The 21,882-nt window shown below is 37.6% G+C and overlaps 1 protein-coding gene and 1 long non-coding RNA gene across 6 annotated transcripts in view; one reads left to right on the forward strand and one right to left on the reverse strand.

Annotated features, from left to right (window-relative positions):
* ADGRB3 (adhesion G protein-coupled receptor B3) overlaps window positions 1-15,483 on the reverse strand; it is a 727,056-nt gene extending 711,573 nt beyond the window's left edge. For 3 of the 5 annotated variants that reach the window (XM_053222612.1, XM_053222611.1, XM_027057493.2), the window contains exons 1-2: window positions 14,811-15,483; window positions 11,368-12,139 (exon numbers count right to left, since the gene is read on the reverse strand). In XM_053222612.1, the coding sequence (XP_053078587.1) occupies window positions 11,368-12,124 (757 nt within the window). In that variant the 5' untranslated portion in view covers window positions 12,125-12,139; window positions 14,811-15,483. Of the gene's footprint in view, window positions 1-11,367; window positions 12,140-13,246; window positions 13,415-14,810 lie in introns of all 5 variants that reach the window. The other 2 variants (XM_027057492.2, XM_015079197.3) reach the window with 2 other exon arrangements.
* Window position 15,484: 1 nt separating this feature from the next.
* LOC113598813 (uncharacterized) overlaps window positions 15,485-21,882 on the forward strand; it is a 29,982-nt gene continuing 23,584 nt past the window's right edge. The window contains exons 1-2 of the long non-coding RNA XR_008298539.1: window positions 15,485-15,760; window positions 16,107-16,318. This is a non-coding gene — a long non-coding RNA (uncharacterized LOC113598813). The remainder of the gene's footprint in view (window positions 15,761-16,106; window positions 16,319-21,882) is intronic.

Below are 21,882 nucleotides of genomic sequence, written 5' to 3' on the forward strand. Positions count from 1 at the left end.
TATCACCAGTTGAACACCAAAACATTTTCATCAGAAAATTCCAGGGAATCACTAAAACAGAAAAAAGCCATAGGTTTTTAAAATTTCTTAAATTTTAAAAATTTTAATATATTACACAAAAGGATTAAAATGTTCTCTGTTATGCAAATGGACAATGAAGCTTCGCAGCTATTTACTTCATCATATTTGAAAGTAAAGCCTATTGAGAAATTAAAAAAAAAAAAAGTCAGTGTGCTTGATTAATTTCTCAGGCACATGTATTAAAAAATACATACTGTTTGCCCTATAACTTACAAAAACCAAGGCCAGTCAAAGAGAGCTGACCACAGCCTGACATATCTATAAAGAAAGCTGACCTCTCTGAGAAGCCAAAGTAAATTCAAATTTCTCAGCCTACAGGGCAGAAGCAGATCTTTGAAAGTTTGCCAGATTTATGTAGAAAGATTACATAAAGTAAACAGATTTTTCTCTTCCCAAGGTGCCCTTTTTCACATTACAATTATTATGAACAGCTACAAAAGAAGAAACATTTCCAAAAGCATCCAGTATACAATAAATATTCGTTACGTATTATTTATTCAGAAAAATCATAAAGCTCTGTTTCAACATAATTGTTGGCACATAATTTTTGGAAATTACTTCTTTTTTCCCCTCTTTGGATCCTTCTTTGACATGAAAGGCAACAAAAAGACTAACACAGAGTAAAAGTAAAAAACTATAATTCTTAGATGAGACTACAAGGGCAAACTTAGCTGCCTCAATCCATTTTTTGTAATGAAACAAAGAAAGAAAAAAATGCTTTTTGTGTGTTTTCTTCTTGGTTTGCTTTGAGAGGGATAATGAAATCAATAGGCAAAATGAAACTTGGATTAGTTAGCAACTGAAATTCTATTTTCATTTTACATTTTCCATCATTTCCATTTCCATTTACATCATAATGATATAAAATTAGAGCAAAATCTTAATCTGTCAGTATTTTTTAAGTTTTCTATGGGAGCTCTGAAGTTACTTGTTTTTAATTATCAATTCACAAAACTTTTTTGAATATTCAGGCCAGTTTAAATATTCTCAAGTCACATCAACACTGAAAATGCATACAGGATGTATATGAATGTATATATATTATGTAGTTTAAGAATTAGCTAAGCAATCAACAAACCAACAAGTAAATATATAAAAACATTACGAGAGCCTAAATTCAATGGAGCCTAAATTTAAGTGTAAAAAATGCCATTTCAACTAAGCTAAAAAAAATATGGCCAACTGATTTTAATTTTCATTAACTCACTTCTTTTTTAAATGCCTATATTCTTTTAAGTGTATTTATTTTGAGAGAGAGAGAGAGAGAGAGAGAGAGAGAGAGTATGTATGATCAGGGGAGGGGCAGAGAGAGAAGGAGAGAAAGAATCCCAAGCAGGCTCCATTCTGTTAGCACAGAGCCTGATGAGGAGCTCAAACTCATGAACTGCAACATCATGACCTGAGCTGAAACCAAGAGTTGGATGCTTAACCGACTGAGCTACCCAGGAGCCCCTCAATTGTTTAAATTCTTTTTATTATGTATTTCCCTGTTTACTTGGGCTGGTCTAAAAGCTAATCTACAAAAAGGCTAATAATTATGTAAGATCTTTAGCACAATAAAAGGATTGAATTAGTTAATTAACGAGTGAATAAATAAAGGATCGAAACTTAAAATGTTGGTTTCTAACCAATCTCATAAGAAATCAGAAATCACTGGGGCACCTGGGTGGCTCAGTCGCGCCTGACTTCAGCTCAGGTCATGATTTCACAGTGTGTGAGTTCCAGCCCCGCATCGGGCTCTGTGCTGACAGCTTAGAGCCTGGGGCCTGCTTCAAATTCTGTCTCTCCCTCTCTCTCTGCTCCTCCCCTGCTCATGCTCTGTGTCTCTCTCCTTCAAAAATAAATAAAAACATTAAAAAAATTTTTTTAAGAAATCAGAAATCACTTCACCACTAAAATTATACACCCCTATACTAGTCAGAGTTCCAGTAAGAAACAGATAGTGTCCTTAATTAAGATAATTTGCAAAGACAGTAAGGCATGGATAGTGCTTGGAGAAACCAGAGAGAGAGGGTAGTATAGCACTCAGGGGTAGAAACAGCAGGGAGCCATTACTACACCACAGGCTAAAAGGCTGAGAAGAGAGAGTGGCTGCCAGAGCTCAAAGGGTAAGCCTTTGAGCTCACAGTTGAAGCTGTGACTTTCAACGGGAAGAGGGAATGCTACCCTCTCTCTTTTCCTACCCTCAACACTATTTCTCAATGTAGCATAAATAACTAAAAATGTAAGATAGGCTATTTCTTAAAAACAAACAAAGAAACAAAAAAACACAGATTTCCCTAGAAAATGATAATGAAATGAAAATCCAAGATAGATATTGCTAAATTATCTTAGTAAATCCAGACAGACTCAACTTTAAACACACTGCTCTTTAACATAATGAGCTTAGACTGAAAATCATTTTTTCAGATCAACACCACATTGTTTACATAATATATACCAAACAGAACAAAAATCTAATGAATGAAAGCTTTAATTTGCAAACACTACTCTGTATTAAGTAGTATAGCGAAGTATACTCCGATTATTGTCCTGGCTGGATAAAAGATAGATAGATAGATAGATAGATAGATAGATAGATAGATAGATAGATATATCAAACAGTAGAACTATCAAACAGTCCTAAGTGACCATGCCTCTGTCATGCTATAGAAATGGTATTAAATGTAAATTCCAAGAAGATTTAAGTTCAGCTGAAATAATGTTCCCATAATATGTTTGCAGATTGGGAATCCATTAATCAGGTTACGATTGGGACTATATAATGCCTAAAGTCCCTCATATATCTGAGAATTTATGATTCACATTCAAGCACTCCAGAAACACTGAGAAAACCCATAGCTCAGAAATTCTCTAGTTTTTCATTTGAACCAATTTGTATTAAGATTTTTAGGGAACGAAAAAACAGTCTTTAAGGTGTTCTATATACCAACACATATCAATGGGGCAAAGAATATGTGCTTCACACAATTACTCCCCAAATAAAATAATATATGCAACAGAGCTTGGCAAACTGGAAAGCATTTTCTCAATGTTACGTGTTACTATCTTCTTTAAATTTATAAATTGCTTATTATAATGCTTTACTTATTTTCTGAGGAGTGATATGTAAGTAAAGCTTCTCTTTAATAATGTTTATTAGAGAACAAATTATTGTTTAGATATGCAAGCATAGAAATTAATGTTTAAAAATTATCAGAAGTTTAAAAATTACCTTAAAAGGGAGGAACAGCAGAAATATCATGAAAGAAAAACTTTATAATACCCACCCAGTATAAATTACCCAGGCAAGATAATATTTCTGTGATATTTCTATCACCTTAACATATTTATTGCTAAAAAGTAATTTCACCAATGTAGCCTTCTCTGGTTGATTCCCCAACTATTTTAATGCTTTTTATTCTGCTTAAGCACATTTAAGTTGCATTCTAAATCAGCCGACCCTTGAACAACATGGGCTTGAATTGTACGAGTCCACTTATGTACAGATTTTTTATATAAATATATTACAGTATTATAAATGTATTCTCTCATGATTTTGTTGAATAACATTTTCTTTTTTCTAGCTTGCTTTCAGAATATAGTATGTGTATATATATATATATATACATATATATGTGTATATATATACACATATACATAAACAAAACATGTTAATCGATTGTTTATGTAAGAATATAGCATATATATATATATATATACACACACATATATATACACACACATACACACAATACATACACATACACACACACACACACACACAATGTGTAAGACAACTGTTTATGTAATCGGTAAGGCTTCCTGTGAATAACAGACTATTAGTAGCTAAGTTTTGGGAGAGTCAAAAGTTGTATGCAGATTTTCAACTGTGTCCTCAAATCCCTTGGTATTCAAAGGTCAACTGTATTATAATCTGGTTCTGTCAGTGTTCTAATGTCTTTTCCATGCATATATTTGTTCTGTTTTCCCAAACAACTCTCCCCAATGAAACTTATTACCTAGGAAAAATAATTTGATAATATCCAGGTAAATTATTTCATTTAACATGGTAGAAACCAAACAATAACCATTTTACCTTAATATTTTATAACATGTTCTAAGCATTAATGATTATGTGATGGGGATGGATGTGGCTATGGAGAAAATGCTTTATCAGCAAGCATCAGATTTCAGAAAAGACTCCTACTTACCTAATTAATTTTGAGAGAAACAGCTCCATATTAATGTATTCATCATGAATGTTATTTATTATACTGTGTACAGTAGAAATACATTACTTACTAACCTTTAGCAGATAGATAGCTAGGTTATTCTCTGCAAGTGAGCAAAATTCCTGAATGATAGTTGAAAGATAATTGAACACAGAGCACTTAGTATTTTATGAAGTCTTATAGATGACATTTTGTAATTTTCCTTTAAGAAAATATCAGAATCTTTAAATAAGTACTAAAGAATTTTGTTTTCTTTTCAATATCTCAGTATACAAGCCTTTGGGGGAAAAACCTGGAATTTACTGGTATGTGATCATAATCCAGTGGAAAAAAATACAAAATAGTCCTACTTTTTTCCAAATGGTTTAATATGGACTAATATTTCAAGATAATTTCTGTTCAGCATACATTTTAAAACATGAACTTAATTCTGCATAACACAGCAAAGAGCAAAATAATCATGAAACTGTTTAATTTAAATGGATTTGCAGGCTATCGGCAATGATATCCAAAGGACATCTTCCTAGGCCTAGGACGACTCACACACCACTAGTTTGATCTATTTGATGTATTAGTCATGCCTCCATCAACACATAGGTACTGAGATGCTACCTTTTCTGTAACTAATACAAAATAGACATACATTCAAGATGCTTAATGATCCTTTGTTAAATGCCCTAAATTCCTAAACAAGTTCAAATAATTAAATGGCAATCTGTTTCATTATTTATTATCAATTCTCTATCATTTATAGCCAAAAGATAAGAATAAAAAAGACATTCAAAAACTGAATGGAGGGCCTAATGTAACTTGAGCAATGGACTAAAGTGTTTTTACATGTGCAGTCTCATTTAATTCAACACTCTACTACAGAAGATTGATGAGTCAAGCTCAGTCACTTGTCAGATGCTCCAAGGCAGCTGAGTCACTCTAGGGTCTCAAGTGTACCTTACACTAAAATATACCCTTCATTTCAATGAAGTGATATACTTAGAAAAATTGCATACCTCTCTGATTTTTATTAGTTAATTGATTTGGGAAGAAACTTCCACAGGGCTGACAGGAACTAAAATATTCCAAGCCATTAATTTTATTAGGTTTTTAAAATTCAATACATGATGTCATTTCCTGTTCTCCTGTACCTTGAAAAATAAGCATGACTAACCTAATCTGAGAAGGGGAAAGTAGTAATACAGAGTAATACAGTTAAAATGTAGAAGAAAAGATTCAAACTCAGCTCTCTCTAATTCAGGATTTTAATTAGGGCACCTGGGTGGCTCAGTTGGTTGAGAGCCCGACTTCAGCTCAGGTCATGATCTCACAGTTCATGGGTTTGAGCCCCGCATGGGGCTCTGTGCTGACAGCTCAGAGCTTGGAGCCTGCTTCTGATTCTGTGTCTCCCTCTCTCTCTGCCCCTCTGCTGCTGGTTCTCTGTCTCTCTCTCAAAAATAGACATTAAAAAATATTTAAAACCCAGCAATGTTATTTTGAGAAAGTAAGAAAAATTTAGTCTTGAATGAACAATGATTTCAGACCCAATGGCTAGATGGCTTTAGATAATATATACCAGAGTGATTCTAAACAATGCTATATTTTATAAAAGCATTCAGTTTAACAATAAAATTGCTTCTATTGGGAAATGAAGTCAAAGTAGTGCATAAAGCTGAACTCTAAGTAAAGTAAAATTCCCTTGTCTATTTTGGAAGAAAACTAACCTACAGTACATTTATCTACAGCTATCAAAAAACCCACTGAAACATACATCTTGGCAAATGTGTGAATGAATGGGACATATGTGTACAGACACAAATTTTCATGTTAATATTTGAATTTGTCTACAAAAAATATGTTGCCATATAATGGAATTTTCTTTCATTAAATATTATATGTATGAGCTACTTCCTAAATTGTCAAGATTCTAAAATGGCAGAAGTAAGAATTATGGCACTTTACTTAATCAGGCCTACAATTTTAGTAGTATTCTACTATTACTACATTTACAGATTATTAAACAGGAGTAAATAACAAGAAGCACTAAACTTGACATGCAAATACTCTTTTCATCTTTCTTGGAAAGATGTTGCGTGTTTGTCTTCAAATTGTGCAAGAAAGGATTTGGGAAATGTCATTACTGTAGCAGTAATGCAAGAGCCAGAAGAAAGAACATAGAGAGAAATGAAGACAGTTAAACAGATAGAAACTGGCCAATTTTCTTTTGTAGATAGTCATGTAAAGAAAGTTATACGCATCATGAATCTTTTAATATATATTTACACATATATATAATTAAGAGTATTTCTTAATGATTCCATTCTTTAGTTGTTTTTAAAAATGTTATTAAATAATATTTTGAGATCAGAAGCTGATATAAATAATTCATTAATGGAATTGGAAATTATATAAAAGGTAGCCATCTTCCCCTAAACATACAAGAAGCAAAAGGTGGCCACTTTCTCCAAACGATGTATTTTTATTCTTTTGATGGTAATCAAAGTATTACTATCTTTCCTATTCAGATCTTTTTGTTGCTGTTCCTTTAACATTCATTTCAACCAATATTTACTGAAGCTCTATTAAGACTGTCATAGAGGGGCACCTTGGTGGCACAGTCAGTTAAGCATCCGACTTGGGCTCAGGTCATGATCTCACGGTTCGTGGGTTCAAACCCCGCAACAGGCTCTGTGCTGACAGCTCAAGGATTCTGTGTCTCCCTCTCTCTATACCCCTTCCCTGCTTGTTCTCTCTCTCTCTCTCTCTCTCTCTCTCTCTCAAAATAAAAATTAAAAAAAAAAAAAAAAGACTGTCATTGACAACTGAAGACCCAGTCTTTATGCTTGCAGCATTCCCAAATCTAGTGGTGGGACATGGAAATACAAGCGGAAAATACACTGTAATATGATAAATGCTAGAACAGAAGTACAGCACATGCAAAGTATGATGGGATGCAGCCAAGGGGCAGAGCAAACTTTCAGGCTCTGTGTGTTCAAGGAACAACAGACTCAATATGCCTTTCTACATTCTGACATAGTGTGGTATCATGGCAGTCATTTAAAAAGGAAGTAAGATCCAAGTACAATAAAGAGGAAGGTGAAAGGTAGCTGAACAGTAATAAGGACAAAAAGAGCAAAAGTAGAAAGAAACGAGAACACTTACACCGCTAGAGACACAAATTGCTCTAGAGACACAACCCAGGCTAGACTTTACACAGTCACATAGTGAGACTTCCCTTGAGTGACAGAATATCAAGGATTAGCACAGCAGAGTGGAGAGACAAATGAGTATGTGTGTTCAGATTTCCTGGAATCTATACAGAGATCCCAATTTCCCTTCACATAAGTAGCACCATTGATGTAAGTAGGAAACAAAGGTTCCATTAAGGCTTATTATGTTATTTAGATACACTGGTGGAGAATTTTTCCACCAAAACTGTTTTAATTGCTTATTTTAGGTGACACAGTATGAAGTAGTATCCTATATCACATCTATTTTCTATTTTAGCTCTGAGGTCCAGAATCATCTATGGTGTGTGTGTGTGTGTGTGTGTATATATATATATATACACACACACACACACACACACACACACATATATACTATAAAACATAGTAAAGACCTCATGAATAAATGCCAGTATCTGAAAACCAGGTAAACAGCAATGTCACTTGAGTTTCCTTTACAAAAGGTTATATACGTTATATATAGACAGTTTTTTTTTATATTGCCTAAAGTAAGACATCATTATTTTTTAAAGGCTTCATTTTATTGATTTACTTTGTTTTCAAATTTTCACATAAAAATTGGGGAATGGCAACTAAGTTTTTATAATCACCTATCACCCTCAAATATATCAAACGTGATCTTAAAAGAGACCTAAATGTACTAATATTTAACACATTAATAAAGCATCAATCCAATTATTCACTTCTATAATGTAATCACAATAACATTTGTAATTGTTGGTGTCACTAAAAACAGATAGTTTTCTTCTTGCTGTTTTCTGGCTATGAAATTCTTCAGTACGTGAGTGTATTATTAACAAACATTTTAGTAGAAATCCAATGTCAACAAAATCAACATTCCAGTCCTGTGAGCCTATAGTTCCCTCAATACTAACTAGATATGATTTTGTGATTTCAATGGATGCATTCAAAACATTGAGCATTTGGTACTCCATTACCACCCCCATCAGCACCACACTAAACAACCTAGAACTGCATCTACTGCATGTAAAGACTCTTCTGTCCAATGTGCGCCATTTCTATGATGCAATGAATGTGGAAGAGATTTCTACTCAAGGTTTTCAGTATTTATTACAGTGAATAAAAGAGAAGTAAAACACTGTGGAGAATAATTTTGTATTTATTCCTTTGATGACTTACAGGAGAGTCTTTTCTATAGAAAATAGAAATCATACATTAATAGAAAATCTAAGTAGAATTTTTAAAACCTCATTTCAAAGGCTGGGATTACATGTTACTAAGTAAAGCAAAGACATTTTGGAATAAAACTAGACATGAGTAGCACAACTATATGTAATTGCTAACCTCTAACCTTGTGAGTATCATGAAGTGGCAATTTATTTGAAATGATATTAAATAATTCTAAGATTTTATATATCATTTATATAAAATATTTAAGATTTAATACAATTTGTATAAATTTTACTAAATTAAGAGTCTGCAGATTTTCACATTCCTTTCCTACAACGCAGCATAGCCAAAAAGGTCTTCTTTGAATGAGGTAAGGAGTGCCGTATATATTTTATAAGAATTACTTATAAATGCATCAGCTACAATTATGTCATCAGGAATTACTTATCCTTACCTTTCTGACTCAGAATACCTAAACAATTAAAGAACACAAATTTAGAATAAAGAGAATACAGGCTGTGCAATTTTACTGATACAGCATATATTCGCCCCCTATTATATAAACTTTTGCTAGTTCAGTTTTATTAACATGATAATTTTAACACAATCACTTATTTGTCTGTGGAGCTATTCCTTTCTCATTTTGCCAGCTAATTAGCCCAAAGAAATAGATGTGCTCCCACATGATTTATACATCGAATGTCTAAAATCACTCATATTCTTACTCATTTACAGAACAAATGGCTATCTTGTCCAACTTCTATAAATCCCGGCACTGTCTCAACTCATATCTCATGATCATGACCAGCAAAATCTCTGAAAATCATGCTTAATGTGCACACAACTTCGTGTCACTTGCTGACATTAGCCAAAAAAAGCCTGCAAAACTGGCTTCACTTTCCATTTGTCATCAGCAGTCAGTTTCAAGATAGGAATTTAACCATTGAAAAATCAGATTCTCTGGATTATATTAAAACAACAATAAAACAAACAAATACTAGTTTCTGGTGATAATTGTCTTATTAGCCAGCTTGTAGCATCACATTTTGTGTGTGTACTGTAGCTTCTTATTCTAGGGGACACTAATTAGTTTTAAATGGTGTTAAATACCATCCCTGCAGTTGCAAGTGCTTCTCTGGGATTTTTACTAGAGAAAAGAACTCCTGTAATTTAAAACCACTTTGTTTTCTTCAGCCACAGCTGTTAGTGAAACACTGACCTGTAGAAATCTTAAAGGTTTTCAACCCTCTCTCATTGCCATTAGTCTGCATTTATTTTCTAACACATCTTTTCCCCTTGTACCACTGCTCCTCCATAAATCCCCAGCCCCCAAATTGCTTTCAGCAGAGAAATTGCATTTAGCTAGTTAAACCCTTCTCTCTTTCCCTCCCTCCTCCCCCCTTACAAAGCCTTGGCTACTCTTAAAGAAAATTCTCCAACAACGTGTCAATTTTATATTGGCCACAAAGACAACTTCTGTTGGGGGAGGGGGAGGAAAGAGGGACTGGAGCTTGGCTGTCCCTTTCCACAGACAGGGATCTTTGTGGAGATCAGAAAACATTTCCTGCATAAAAAATCAACACACTCTCTAGTTGCAGGATCAGAGAGTGAGAGCGAATATGTATCAGCCTGTCCTCAAACGAATGGAACACATCCGTTAACCTTCCAAACAGGAAAAGTCATTTTTTCAAAATATGTCCGCTTTCTTGCGTTATTAAACATAATCCACAATCTGAAATCCTCCGGTAGCTCCCCCACTGGGGATTGGGTGAAAGCTGAAAATTACTCCTGTACTTTCTCTTTTTCCTCTGCATTTCCGTTGCACTATTTTTTCCTCTAGCTCATCTCTGACACGCTCCCACTCTCCTCATGTATACCAAGAGGGGACCCAGAAGAGCAAAAAAAAAAAAAATCACACAAGAGGGCTATCATGTTTTACAGGATCAGCATGTGTTTTAATTCTGCCCTTCACCCTTGCCTCCAAGTGACTTCACAGCCAGGAGACCCCAGAGTTTGCGCTTCCAGTGGGGTTTCCTTGACCCACGAAAGGGCAAGCACACAGGATTTATTGTGCAATGCATTTTCTTTTTTTAATATCGGGCCTGTGGGGGAGGAGGATACCCTTGTCTTCAGGTGTCAGAAAGTCATTTGGTCCAAACAGACTTGCTATTGAATTTGTGTCACCATTTTGTCCTGCTTCCCCAACTTAGGGCAGTGCAACTAAAGGGGTCCTGCTTGAGACAGTGAGACAGGGCAAAGGCTAGAGGAAGTGAAGGTTACTTTTTTGCAGGGCTCTAGCATAAGGTAGAAATCCTACAAATTCATTTCACAGGTGTGTGCGTGAGAGAGCGCGAGTATATATCTTGGTCTCCCCAAGAGGCTGCAGCCAATAAAGAACCTCCCCCCTCAACAACCTCCAGGGCTAACTGGCCCCACGTTTTTGCCTCTTTCCTCCTGAATATTCCAGACACACTACCAGGGCATATTGATGAGAGCTATCCCATCCTCACCACCCTGTCTCAAAAATCTTGAAACCCAAAATTAGCTTAAGAGACCTTTATTAGTGAAGATCACAAACCAAATGACTCCAAAGATGATAGAGTTAAAGAGCAATGATTAAGCCTGTGTGTTGAAACATCACATCTTAATGCCATCTCCAAACACCCCTCCCTCCCATCTCTCCCTCTCTACTGGGCACTTACCTTCTTTGGGCGGTCGCTTGGCCTCCCTGGTAAGATTGCAGACCTGGGTGGTTTGCAGCTCCTGGGTCAGGCAGCCCTCGGTCTGCTCATTCAGGGGTAACACCACGTTATTTAACAAAACCAGCGACTGGTCGTCGATCCCCCACTCTCCCAAATGCTGAGGGCAGGTGCATTTTGTATACATGATCCCACATGATTCTGTTCTCCCATTTTCTGATTTTAAGCAGCTCTCCAACCAAGTGCATAATACATGGCAACCAAACTGGCTTGGGCTCACCTTGTTCAATACCAAAAACTCAAAAAAAGATTTCTGATCTTCTTCCCCTTTTTTCTGTAATCCTGGGAAATCAGTTGGAAACACCCGACGTATCTGAATAAAATTTTTATCATATTGTAGAAAAACGAAAGCATTCTTGGAATCGCAGAGTTGCATTATAGAATGATTCTTTCTTAAAAGATCCTTTATTTTTTCATGGGAAAAATGATCAAACTGATAAGCCAAGAGGGAAAAGTTAGAGCAGCTAAGGTCCTTTTTGGAAAATTTCAGGTAAATGCTATATTTGGTTGGATCTGGATTTTCCAGCGTCCAAGTGCAGTTTGTAAAGTTTTTGGGAAACATTTCACTTACAGAATACGATCCATAAATGACTCCCTTCACCAAAGTTGAACACCAGAAGTCTTGGGCAGCATTAAATCCAAACATAACCAGGAGATAGGTGGAAAATATATAAATCAGCAGGTTACGAACAGCCTTCATCCTATGTCATTTGGCCTGTAAAAATGGCAATGAAAGTAAAATGCAAGTAGGAGTCTACACGCATTGAAGAAAGAAACTCCTTCCAATATTACAGCCAGCTGTTTTCAAGATTTCAGTAAAAAACCCTTTTTAAAAGAAGGGCAGGTAATTTTTTATTTTATAATGCTAGGAAATTATCGGTGGCTGTGTGAACAGCGCCCTCACGTGGTCATTCATAATGACCAAATTTTCTACATTCACTTTAAAAATAATATTTAATAGATTATTAACAGGAATGCTGTAATTTATCTACCAGGATTTCCTCCCAGTACATTATGATTCTATTGAAAGAGGAGGAAAACATACCTTTTAAATAATATCATAACCTAAGTTTTTAATTTTTGAAATCTTTTTAAGCAACCTATACAACCTTTTCTCTCCCTCAGTCGGCCCGAAGAAAACATCATCACACACAATCTAATCTGATAATCTGGGAACAGCTGTCATCACATTACTTCTTTTACCTTGAATATGAAAAGCAATTTTGATAAAGGATGGCCACAATTTTAAAATCACAAATGATAATTTGTTGCAGATGAAACAGCATCTCCCAAATACCCATACTTGTCTTTGCAGGGACCATCGTGTGAACTGATGGGAATTCCTGTGCAAAAACACCAACATTCATTTGGATTAATAGAATTTTAAGCCCATTATCTGAGAAAGGGCATAGATGGGTAGATACATAGGGAAGACTTGTTGTTCAACATCACCTCTGAGAACCAAGATTTAAGACAGTCATTTCAATGTGACATGCCCTCTTGGGATACATAAAGTGGATCACTGTATTAGTATCTGTATCCAAAGGCGATGTCGGTGAAAAATCCCAGAACCACAGCTGGCTTCAGCCTTTTAATTTTTTTTTTTTTTAATTAGGGCTATTTTATCTAGAGTTATTTAAGATTTAACTCTAGTTACTGTAATTTAAGATTTATACATCGTAGATAAAAGACATTAGCATTTTCTTTCCTAGCAGATTTCAGTTACTGAATTGCTCCCTTTCCAACAACAGCTCCAAAGCTCCTTTTCTTTATGTTTTTTTAACCTGGCCTTGCATAATAAAGTAATCCTGGTTATATTTACCTCTGTAAGTTGTTATCCAAAAATAACTTGAATTTTTTTCAGCTTTAACCTTTAAGAAGTTATTTCTTAGAATAAATGACACTGCTTTTTTTTGTTTAGCCTTTGAGCTGAGAAAAGTGATGCCAAGTTAATTATAAAAGTCTTTAGGCTGCAGTCTCTTCCACTGTTCTGTAAACAGAGACAGACATACAGACATATAGACAGTTAAGAGTTTTCGTGTCTTTGCCTGGGTCCTCTCGGAACCAAAGGATAAAACCCTCTTCCTTCCCATTGCATAACACACACCAACGCATGCACACAAATACCAGTGACCGAAGTCCCTGAAGATAGATCTGCATTTTCCAGATCATAATTCAAATTCTATGTCTTGATATAGGAGAAAACAGCCCCAACTCTAAATCTCTATATAGCAGCAGTTTAAAATAACATCAGAACTGCTGGGACTATCAAAACAGTGTTCTCCGTTTCAAGCATATAGCTCAATGAATAATGCATTTTCTTTTTGAGAAAATAAAGCCAATGAGCACGTAAAGGTTAAAAAATTGGGAAAGTTGCAGGAAATTCTGGAAATAATTTCCTCTTTTTTTTTGCTGTTGCACTTTGCAGGCAATGCAGGTCTGCGCAGTGTTCTTCAGGATAGAGTGTAGGCGTTGAGAGCCAATGTGACAATAAGTGTCTAAATTAGGAATTCCATCCATGAAAGGGGCTTCATTTTATAATCGGTAACTCAAAAAGAGGTCGTATTTCTTTTCCTAATGAAATCCAGTACTTTTGCTTCCATTTATTTGACAGTGCCTGTCTGCATTGCTGTGCTCATCAAGGATTAGAAAGAGTGAGGAAATAGCTCTGATTTCACTTTCAAGCTTGCTCAAGAGAGCCCCCTCAATATAATGCTCTTTATTTTAATCCTTAAGCCTTGGTGTACGGAGCCTTGTTTTATACTAAAGAATCAAAAATGAATCACTGAACTCTGCCGCCCCCCCCACCCCCGTCCCCGACTGCAGGGCCAGTTCAAACAATAGTATTTCCCTTTTTTAAGAAAGAAAGAATGGGGTGGGGGTGTCTAAGGGATGGCTACCAAGATCTCAAGGATACTGTATTTATTTATTTATTTGTGTCCTGCTAAGAAGCAAACCGGCATTTAGTTTAGCTATTCTCCAAACTGATTTTCTGGGTGACACTTTAGTTTAGCCGAACATAGACGGCGCCATCACTCCACTAAAATTTTTCCCCAGTAGAAGACCCACTGACTCCCCTTATCTTAACTTCCTTCTAACCTAAAAATTTCTCCTCATAAAATCACCCCAATCACACACAACCGTCAGTTTTTCTAGGTCTCCTTGCCTGTTCCTTCCGACCATGCACATCTCTTGAAAAACAGACTTCTCTAACTTTTCAACTGCGGCGTTTAAGTAAATGCAGACAGTCGGGTTTGGTCGTAGCCCCTCCATCTGCCAGCAACAGCCTTTCCTTTCCTTGTCCTCCCTCCGCAAACACCTAGACGAAAGCTCCTCGGTGGCGACCCCTGGCAGAGGGAAGGTGACCCATGGACCCCCTTCCTTACCTTCCACTCCGAAAGCTCAGGGAGGCTCTTGCTCTAAGACACCAGCACAGGCACGCGTCCCAGCAACAGTGACGGAGAGACTCCCCTTCGGTCCCAATCACCGTTGCCCATTTTCCCCGGCTCAGCTTCAAAAATCAGGATTTATTTTATTTTTTTTTAAATGCACACTTAAGAGAAGCAAAAGATGGGGGAGAAAAATCAAACAGGGGAGGGGTGGGAGAAAAAAAGCCCCCAGGACCCCGGAGCCTGACGCCGTAGCCAACTGAATCCAACCTCCAACCGAGGGAGGGGGGAGCCCCCCGTAGAGAGACTCTAAAGAAACAAAAATATGCAAGTGGCTTAAAAGCAAGGATTTGTTTTTATCAAATCTACCCCCAACAAACCGATGAGCCAAGAAGCAAAGAAAGCGCTGAGACGAGAAGTGACCGGCGGCAGCAGCGGCTGCTAAGGCAGATTTGTTGGGGCGGTGGGTTTATTACAGGAGTATTCGTGGTCGGATCGGAAGGCTCAAGCTTATGCTCTTTCCTCTTTCCGCTTTCCTCCCTCCTCCTCCTCCTCCCCCTCCCCCCGCAGGTACTGATGGACGGACCGCGACTAAGGAGAGGGGGGAAAAAATCCTTGGCTGGTGATGTCGGAAAGCTGTTTGAATGCCCAGCGAGGAGGGGCGCGAGAGGGAGAGAGATAGTAAAGCTCTGTCTCGGGTGTGCGCGCCGGCGCGCGGCGCTCGCTCTCCCCGGGGCGCGCGCCAAGGAGGGGGTGCGCGTCCCCGGGGTGCGCGTGCGCGCCGACTCCCGCGTGCTCTTGCGCGCGCGCGTCCCCGGGCGCCGCGCGCCCCGCGCCCCGCGTCCGGCGCCAGCACCGATACAGTGCGCCAGGCGGCCGGCCAGAGGCTCGACGAGCGCTACGCGGCCGCTGTGCCTTCCCGTAGTTCTTGCCTCCCGGGGGCGCGGGTGGGTGTGCGTGAGAGAAGAGGAGGGAAGCGGCGGGGTGGGAAAGGAGGGAGGCCCGGCGGGAGGGCGGGAGACAAGCGGGCGGGAGGGGGGCTCCGCGGTGCTCCAGCCAGGGCCGCGGTAAGCCTGCACGTCACGGCTACTCAAAACCAAGCACGTCCCGAAAGCGGTATTTTCTGCGTCTGGGAGGTTTTTGCGCCCTCAGTTCCCACCGCTGGGGCTGGCGGCGACCAACTGTAAGGGAAACTCACTGGGAGGCGAAGCTAGGGGGTTGCGGAGGACTGGAAGGCGACTCTGAGTGTTGGGAAGTAAATACTGGACTTGATCGTCTCTGTCTTTCTTTCAGCGCGGACCTGTCGCAGCCGAAGAGCTGTCGTTTCATCGCCGGGGTTCAGATGAATTGATCCAGTCCTCAGCGGACGGGGCACATCTCAGTTCCCGAAATGCTGCGTGTCTCCGGCTGGAACAATACTAGTTTTTCTCAGCGAGGCTGCAATTAACATCTTGTTTGTTCTGGCTAGATACAGGCTTTGTCAGGACCGCGGTGCGGCGACCGAGGTTGGGCATCTTGCATTGCTTTCTGCATGGCAATGGGATCATGGTTGTGGGGGGGTCTAAACTTTTGTTTTCTTAATGTATCTGATTCTTCTTTAAGTTTCCCTAGTAACAGGTTTGTGGACAGTGGTAGAAAAAAAAAAAAAAAAAAAGAGGGAAAGGGGGAGGAAAAGCTACCGGATTCTCGATTTAGCAGCAACAAAAAGGATAAATTTCCACCACTCCCCACCTTTATTTATTTGGCCCGCTGGACGGTTGGCTGACAAGTGTTTGATGAACTAGCTTCAGATACAATGCTGCAAAAGGTCATTCGCCTACTGATTATGTTTCTACTTGTAAACGCAGTTGGTAGTTTGCAAAACAAGTGGCAAAATAGTGTGGTGATTCGGTGGGGGAGACCAGAATGGGTAATTCCTATGAAGTGTCGGAGTCTTCCTAAGGGTGAGTGGCTTGAGCGGCAGGTGAAGTTGAATAAAAAAAATTTCCATCATCTTCTCTCTGTACTCTTTCTGCATTTTTCTTCCTCTTGTTGTTCCTCTCCCCTGGGGCAAATGGAGAGCCAAGAACATTATTTTAAAATAGGACTATAGTGAAAATAGAAAGGTGCCAATGATCTTTTATTCACTGGAGTTGCTTGAAATATTAAAATTGGCCCTTTACTTCTTAATACATATTAATAGGGTGACCCTCTTCAAGGCTTTCTCTTCTAGGACAAGTGTTCAGAATAACATCCTGTAAGGGAAACAGTTAATCATTCCCCATCCAACAAGCTTTAACCATGTTCCAGGAACATTCACTGGCTGAGAGAGCAGCCTTTGTGGCATTTTGGTTTTGTGTCATTTTTGGTTCCTTACAATATTTTTTATTCATTTAAGGGAAGGTGAAAGGAAAATAAGGTTTATGTCTAGGGCATAATCCTAAACATTGTGTCTTAAGCAAACACGTTTTCTTTTAAAAAACATTCAGTAATACAAAGAATTACATTTCCTTTATTTCAACTTCCATAGAGATTATAATTATGATAGTTGCAAGACATTTTGGTCAGTTCTGTTATGAGAAGCAAAAATAGAGATTAATGACATGTTTAAAAAATGGAAAAAAAAGGAGAATGTTTTGCATGATTTGTACATAAAAATAAAACAATGTGAGTTTTAGATCTATGTCTATCTTGCACCTAGTAATTTCTCACATCTTTGAACACTGTGATTCTGATGTTTCTTAAAAAATCTTGAAGTCATGATACAGTGACATAAGAATAATAGCTGAAAGGGATAATTTTAAAAAACTTAATCCTAAATGGAAAGGAGCACTCATTCCCAGGGTCATTTACATTCAAGTAGAACACGGGACTGGGTCAGGGAGAAAGCCACCCTTAATAAAGCACTTCACCCTTCACACTGTTTCCCATAACCTTCATAAATTGCAGGCTACTGAGCCAGCCTGATGATGATCCCGCTGAGGTATATTTATAGCAGATGATTTGTGGATGATAAATATGCCAAGCAAGACACCATCTCCAGTAACCCCAGGCTGGTCTGACTTCCTCAGGGGGTCATAATCAAGAATCACAAAAAGAACCCTATATGGAGAATCTGGTCTATGGACCTAACAACAGCACAATTCCAAAGGCAGACCAAGGAAGAGCCATCCTGATTCATGTCTGCACTATGTTCCATGTGAAAGCACCGCTGACACATTGACCCAACAATGAAAAGAGTGGCAGTTTATACACTAGGCTCTCTGTGTCCTTTCCTCCCTATTGACATTGGTCTGTTTTTATGCTTTAATGCATTTTAAAAAATCACCATTTCACATTGTAATTATCAGCCTTCATTTGCTTCTCACCAATCCCTGTGTGTATCTGTTTATGTCTGTATGGATACAAACAGATCCATATTTAACACACATGTTTCATGTACATATGTATATATAAGCATGTATTATATGTAAGTGTGCACACATACACACATGTATATAATATGTTCACATATATTTCCATTATTATATATGTATTTGGGAGGATGGTTTCACTATACTCCTTTATATTTCTCTTTAGTATGAAGTGTTCTCACCCCAAAACTACCAGATTCATTGTATAAACTAATTTTCACTTAAGTTTCCTTCTCAACTTTTGAAAGGACAATTGAGAAGCCAGTATTAACACATCAAAATAAAAACTCGTATTTTAAATTGGCCCAGGCATGTAAAGTCTTTCAAATTTATCTTTTCTATTATTTATATGTTTTTAAAGATTACTTCAGGGAAATGAGATTTCTAAGTATAATGTATCTCTCTTTTACTTCTATTGCCTTTATTTTTTTACTGTTTAGTTCTTCTACCTTTGAAAAAAAAAGAATCCCATCCTCCAGGATCCTTTCTTAAACTTCAGTATCACCTGCACAATTCTCAGACTGAAATGATAAGAATATGTTTTGAATATGCTTACCTAGTTTTAGAAAGGGCTTTCTTCCCTCTCATGCCTTTCTCTCATGCTCCTTGTGGTATTACTATATTACCACTTTTAAGTTTTATAACTTTAGTAAGGCTTTAAGAAGCACAAATAAGTTTATCGATTATTCTTTTTCAATATGCTCTAACTTTTCAATACTTAATGTCTCCAACACACACACACATGCACACACACACAGATTTTTGACAACTAATTTCACAATAAAAGGAAATTAATGTAACAACTTCAGAAATGTGAACCTTAACTACCTTATTATTTACTCTAATCAACTAATGCTTTATTTTGTGTTAATAAAATGATCAAAATATTACATGATTAAATGGGTAAGTACTTACTTTATGCTTAAAATTAGCATATTTACTATGAACTGAAAGAACTTCTCATTCTTTCTCCTCCTCCTCCTCTTCCTCCTCTTCTTCTTTCTTCTTATTAAATAATGAAGTTTCTCAGGAACTAAGCTGATTCTTCTCGGTTTTCTATCTAAAAAAAAAAAAAAAGGCATCCCCTTCTAATTGGGCATCCCCAAATAGAAAATACATAACAAAAGTACTAAAAAGTAGAAGGGTATAGTAGAGCAAACGGATACATGAACTGATGGTTATCCTGGGCTGGTTAGTCCAAACTTGCCCCATGCCAGGCATAGCCAGAGTACTTTTTATCAAAGAACTCATTTGTATCAAGTTTCCATTTTTACCATTCTTTTCCTCTACTATGACACATGTAAAACACTCACATTGTTAAAAAGTTTTTGACCATCAATTCCAAAGGCTTCATTTGTGATTCAAGAAATGCCATGGGTAGGTACCACATAATGTCACATTTGTGTGTTATAGAAGTATCTTGGAAAATAGGGACTTTAAAAGCTCAAAATACATGTTTGCAGTTAAATAGGAATTTACCCCAAATTCTTTCCTTGTCAATTATTTTTATCTACTTTTTTGTATAAAGTTGCTATGTTTATGCTATTATCTTTAATTTTTAGGATTTCAAATGAACCATAAATAAAGATTCTTCATTTTTACCCCTGAAGCTGACACTGGTTATATAGACAGTTATAGACAAGAAGCTGTGCACTCTCTGGACTTCATTTTCCTCATAGGAAAGGAAGAGCATGACCAAGTACTTTCTATGGTTCTTCTTGATATTTTCTAAATTAAACAAGGTATCTCACAAGACATGGAAGCAATGAGAGAAAAATGCAACAAAATCCTAGGCTAGGAAGAATTAAAATTGTTCCAGTCAAATATTGGAAATGCTCTACTCTACCATAATTTTTAAGATCTCTATAGTTTTACCAGCTTTGCCCTTCCTTCCTTGCTGTCATCTGCCAGTGGAAAGACAACCCATTACATTCTTATTCTTCCCTCACTGTGATCATTTTTTTTTTCTCAGATTGCATTCCAACCCTACTAAAGCTGATGACAAGAACTAAAGTTGTGAGTACCAGCATATCTGTTGACCTTAATCAACACCAGAGATTAAGGTCAGTTGATTACCTATTATTTCTGAACTCTTGTGTCTCTCCAGCTCTGTTCCTTACCGCTTCTAACCCACTCTTTTTCTTTCTGCCAGATTCTCCCTCTTTGCCATCTAGATCTCCTTGCTCTTCTATTCCAACACACCTTTATGCAGAATGTTCTTTTTGTACCTTCTGTTGACTGAAACCTACTATTTTTGTGAAGACATGGCATCTCTTGCAACCATGCCAAGAGGAAGCCAGTTACATGTATGCTTCTTCCACACTCTGATTAACTAGGGATTATGGGTAGATGGGATCAGTGTCCTTGATCTCCATTGCTGGGTTCAAATATTTACTTCTAATCTCACTTTAATACCTTTTTTTTTTTCCTTAGAGGTTATGTAATTTCCCTTTGGCAGCCTCACCTCTTCCTCCTTGCTGTCTTTTAAATGACTTCAAATTTTACTTTTTATTCATACAGTCTTTTAGCTGCTGGCTAAGCTTCCCTCTCCATCCAATTTCCAGTCTTCTCATGTTTTCAGCATGTAGATGGCTTATATGTCACACTGTCTTTTCAGTTCCGTTTCTGTATTTTCTTTTATACCCACTCAGCCACATTTTCCTTTAGTCTTCACCTAAAGGGATCATAAATAATGACTGTTCCACTTCCAGTATTGTTTCGATTTTGTACTTACAATCGTTTACTTTTGTAAACTCACCTTCTTGATAAACATAAGGAGCCAAGTCTTCCACAATATTCAGATCTTTAATCCATTCCAACTAATTTCTTCTCCTACCTTTTCTTCCCTCCTCTTACCCTGTACAGGCAGCATCTCACATGTCCCCCAGTGATCCCTACTTCCCGACATTCATGCCTTTGTATAACCATCTCCCCTTGAGTGTGAGCTAGATTTAGAAACTTGCTTCCAGGAAGTAGGCAGCAGTGATAGGATGTCACCACCAAGTGTAGGGTATGAAATGACTGTCCTCCATCTTTCACTCTCCAAATAGCACTCACTCTGAGATATGCCACTTGTCCTGCTGTGAGACAGCCTTACAGAGACAACCAAACCCATGGGAGTTTGATTAGAAGCACATCTTCCAAGACCTGACAATAGCTATGTGAGTGAACTCAGAAGTAGAAGTTTCCCCAGTCAAGTCTGAGATCTCCTGGCCAATACCTTGGGAGTAGCTTTGGAGACACCTTGAATGAGAACCACTCAGCTAAGCTGCTCCTGGCTTCCTGATCCATAGGAACTATATGATACCAAATGTTTACATTTCCCATTGCTAAGTTTAGGGATAATTTGTTATACAACAATAGATAACTAATGCATACCCCCATGGATTCCATGCCCATTATTAAAATAATTTACTTATAACCTTCAGCTTTCTCTTCACATTTTCATGGCTGAATTACCACACATACTGTCTCTGAGCCAGCACCCATGAAACAGAACAGTGGTGAAGAAATTCACACCCTTAGGTAATCTGATGCATTCATAATCACCCTATGCATTCATAATCACCAGGTTCAAATGGTCTCACCACACAGGCTGTAACTCAAAACTTTCAGTTATAAGCTCACTCTCCTATTATACCCTATGAATATTTTATAATTTTTACTTGATATTTAAA

The sequence above is a fragment of the Acinonyx jubatus genome, chromosome B2 (genome assembly GCF_027475565.1).
Source record: "Acinonyx jubatus isolate Ajub_Pintada_27869175 chromosome B2, VMU_Ajub_asm_v1.0, whole genome shotgun sequence".
Taxonomy (NCBI): Eukaryota; Metazoa; Chordata; class Mammalia; order Carnivora; family Felidae; genus Acinonyx; species Acinonyx jubatus.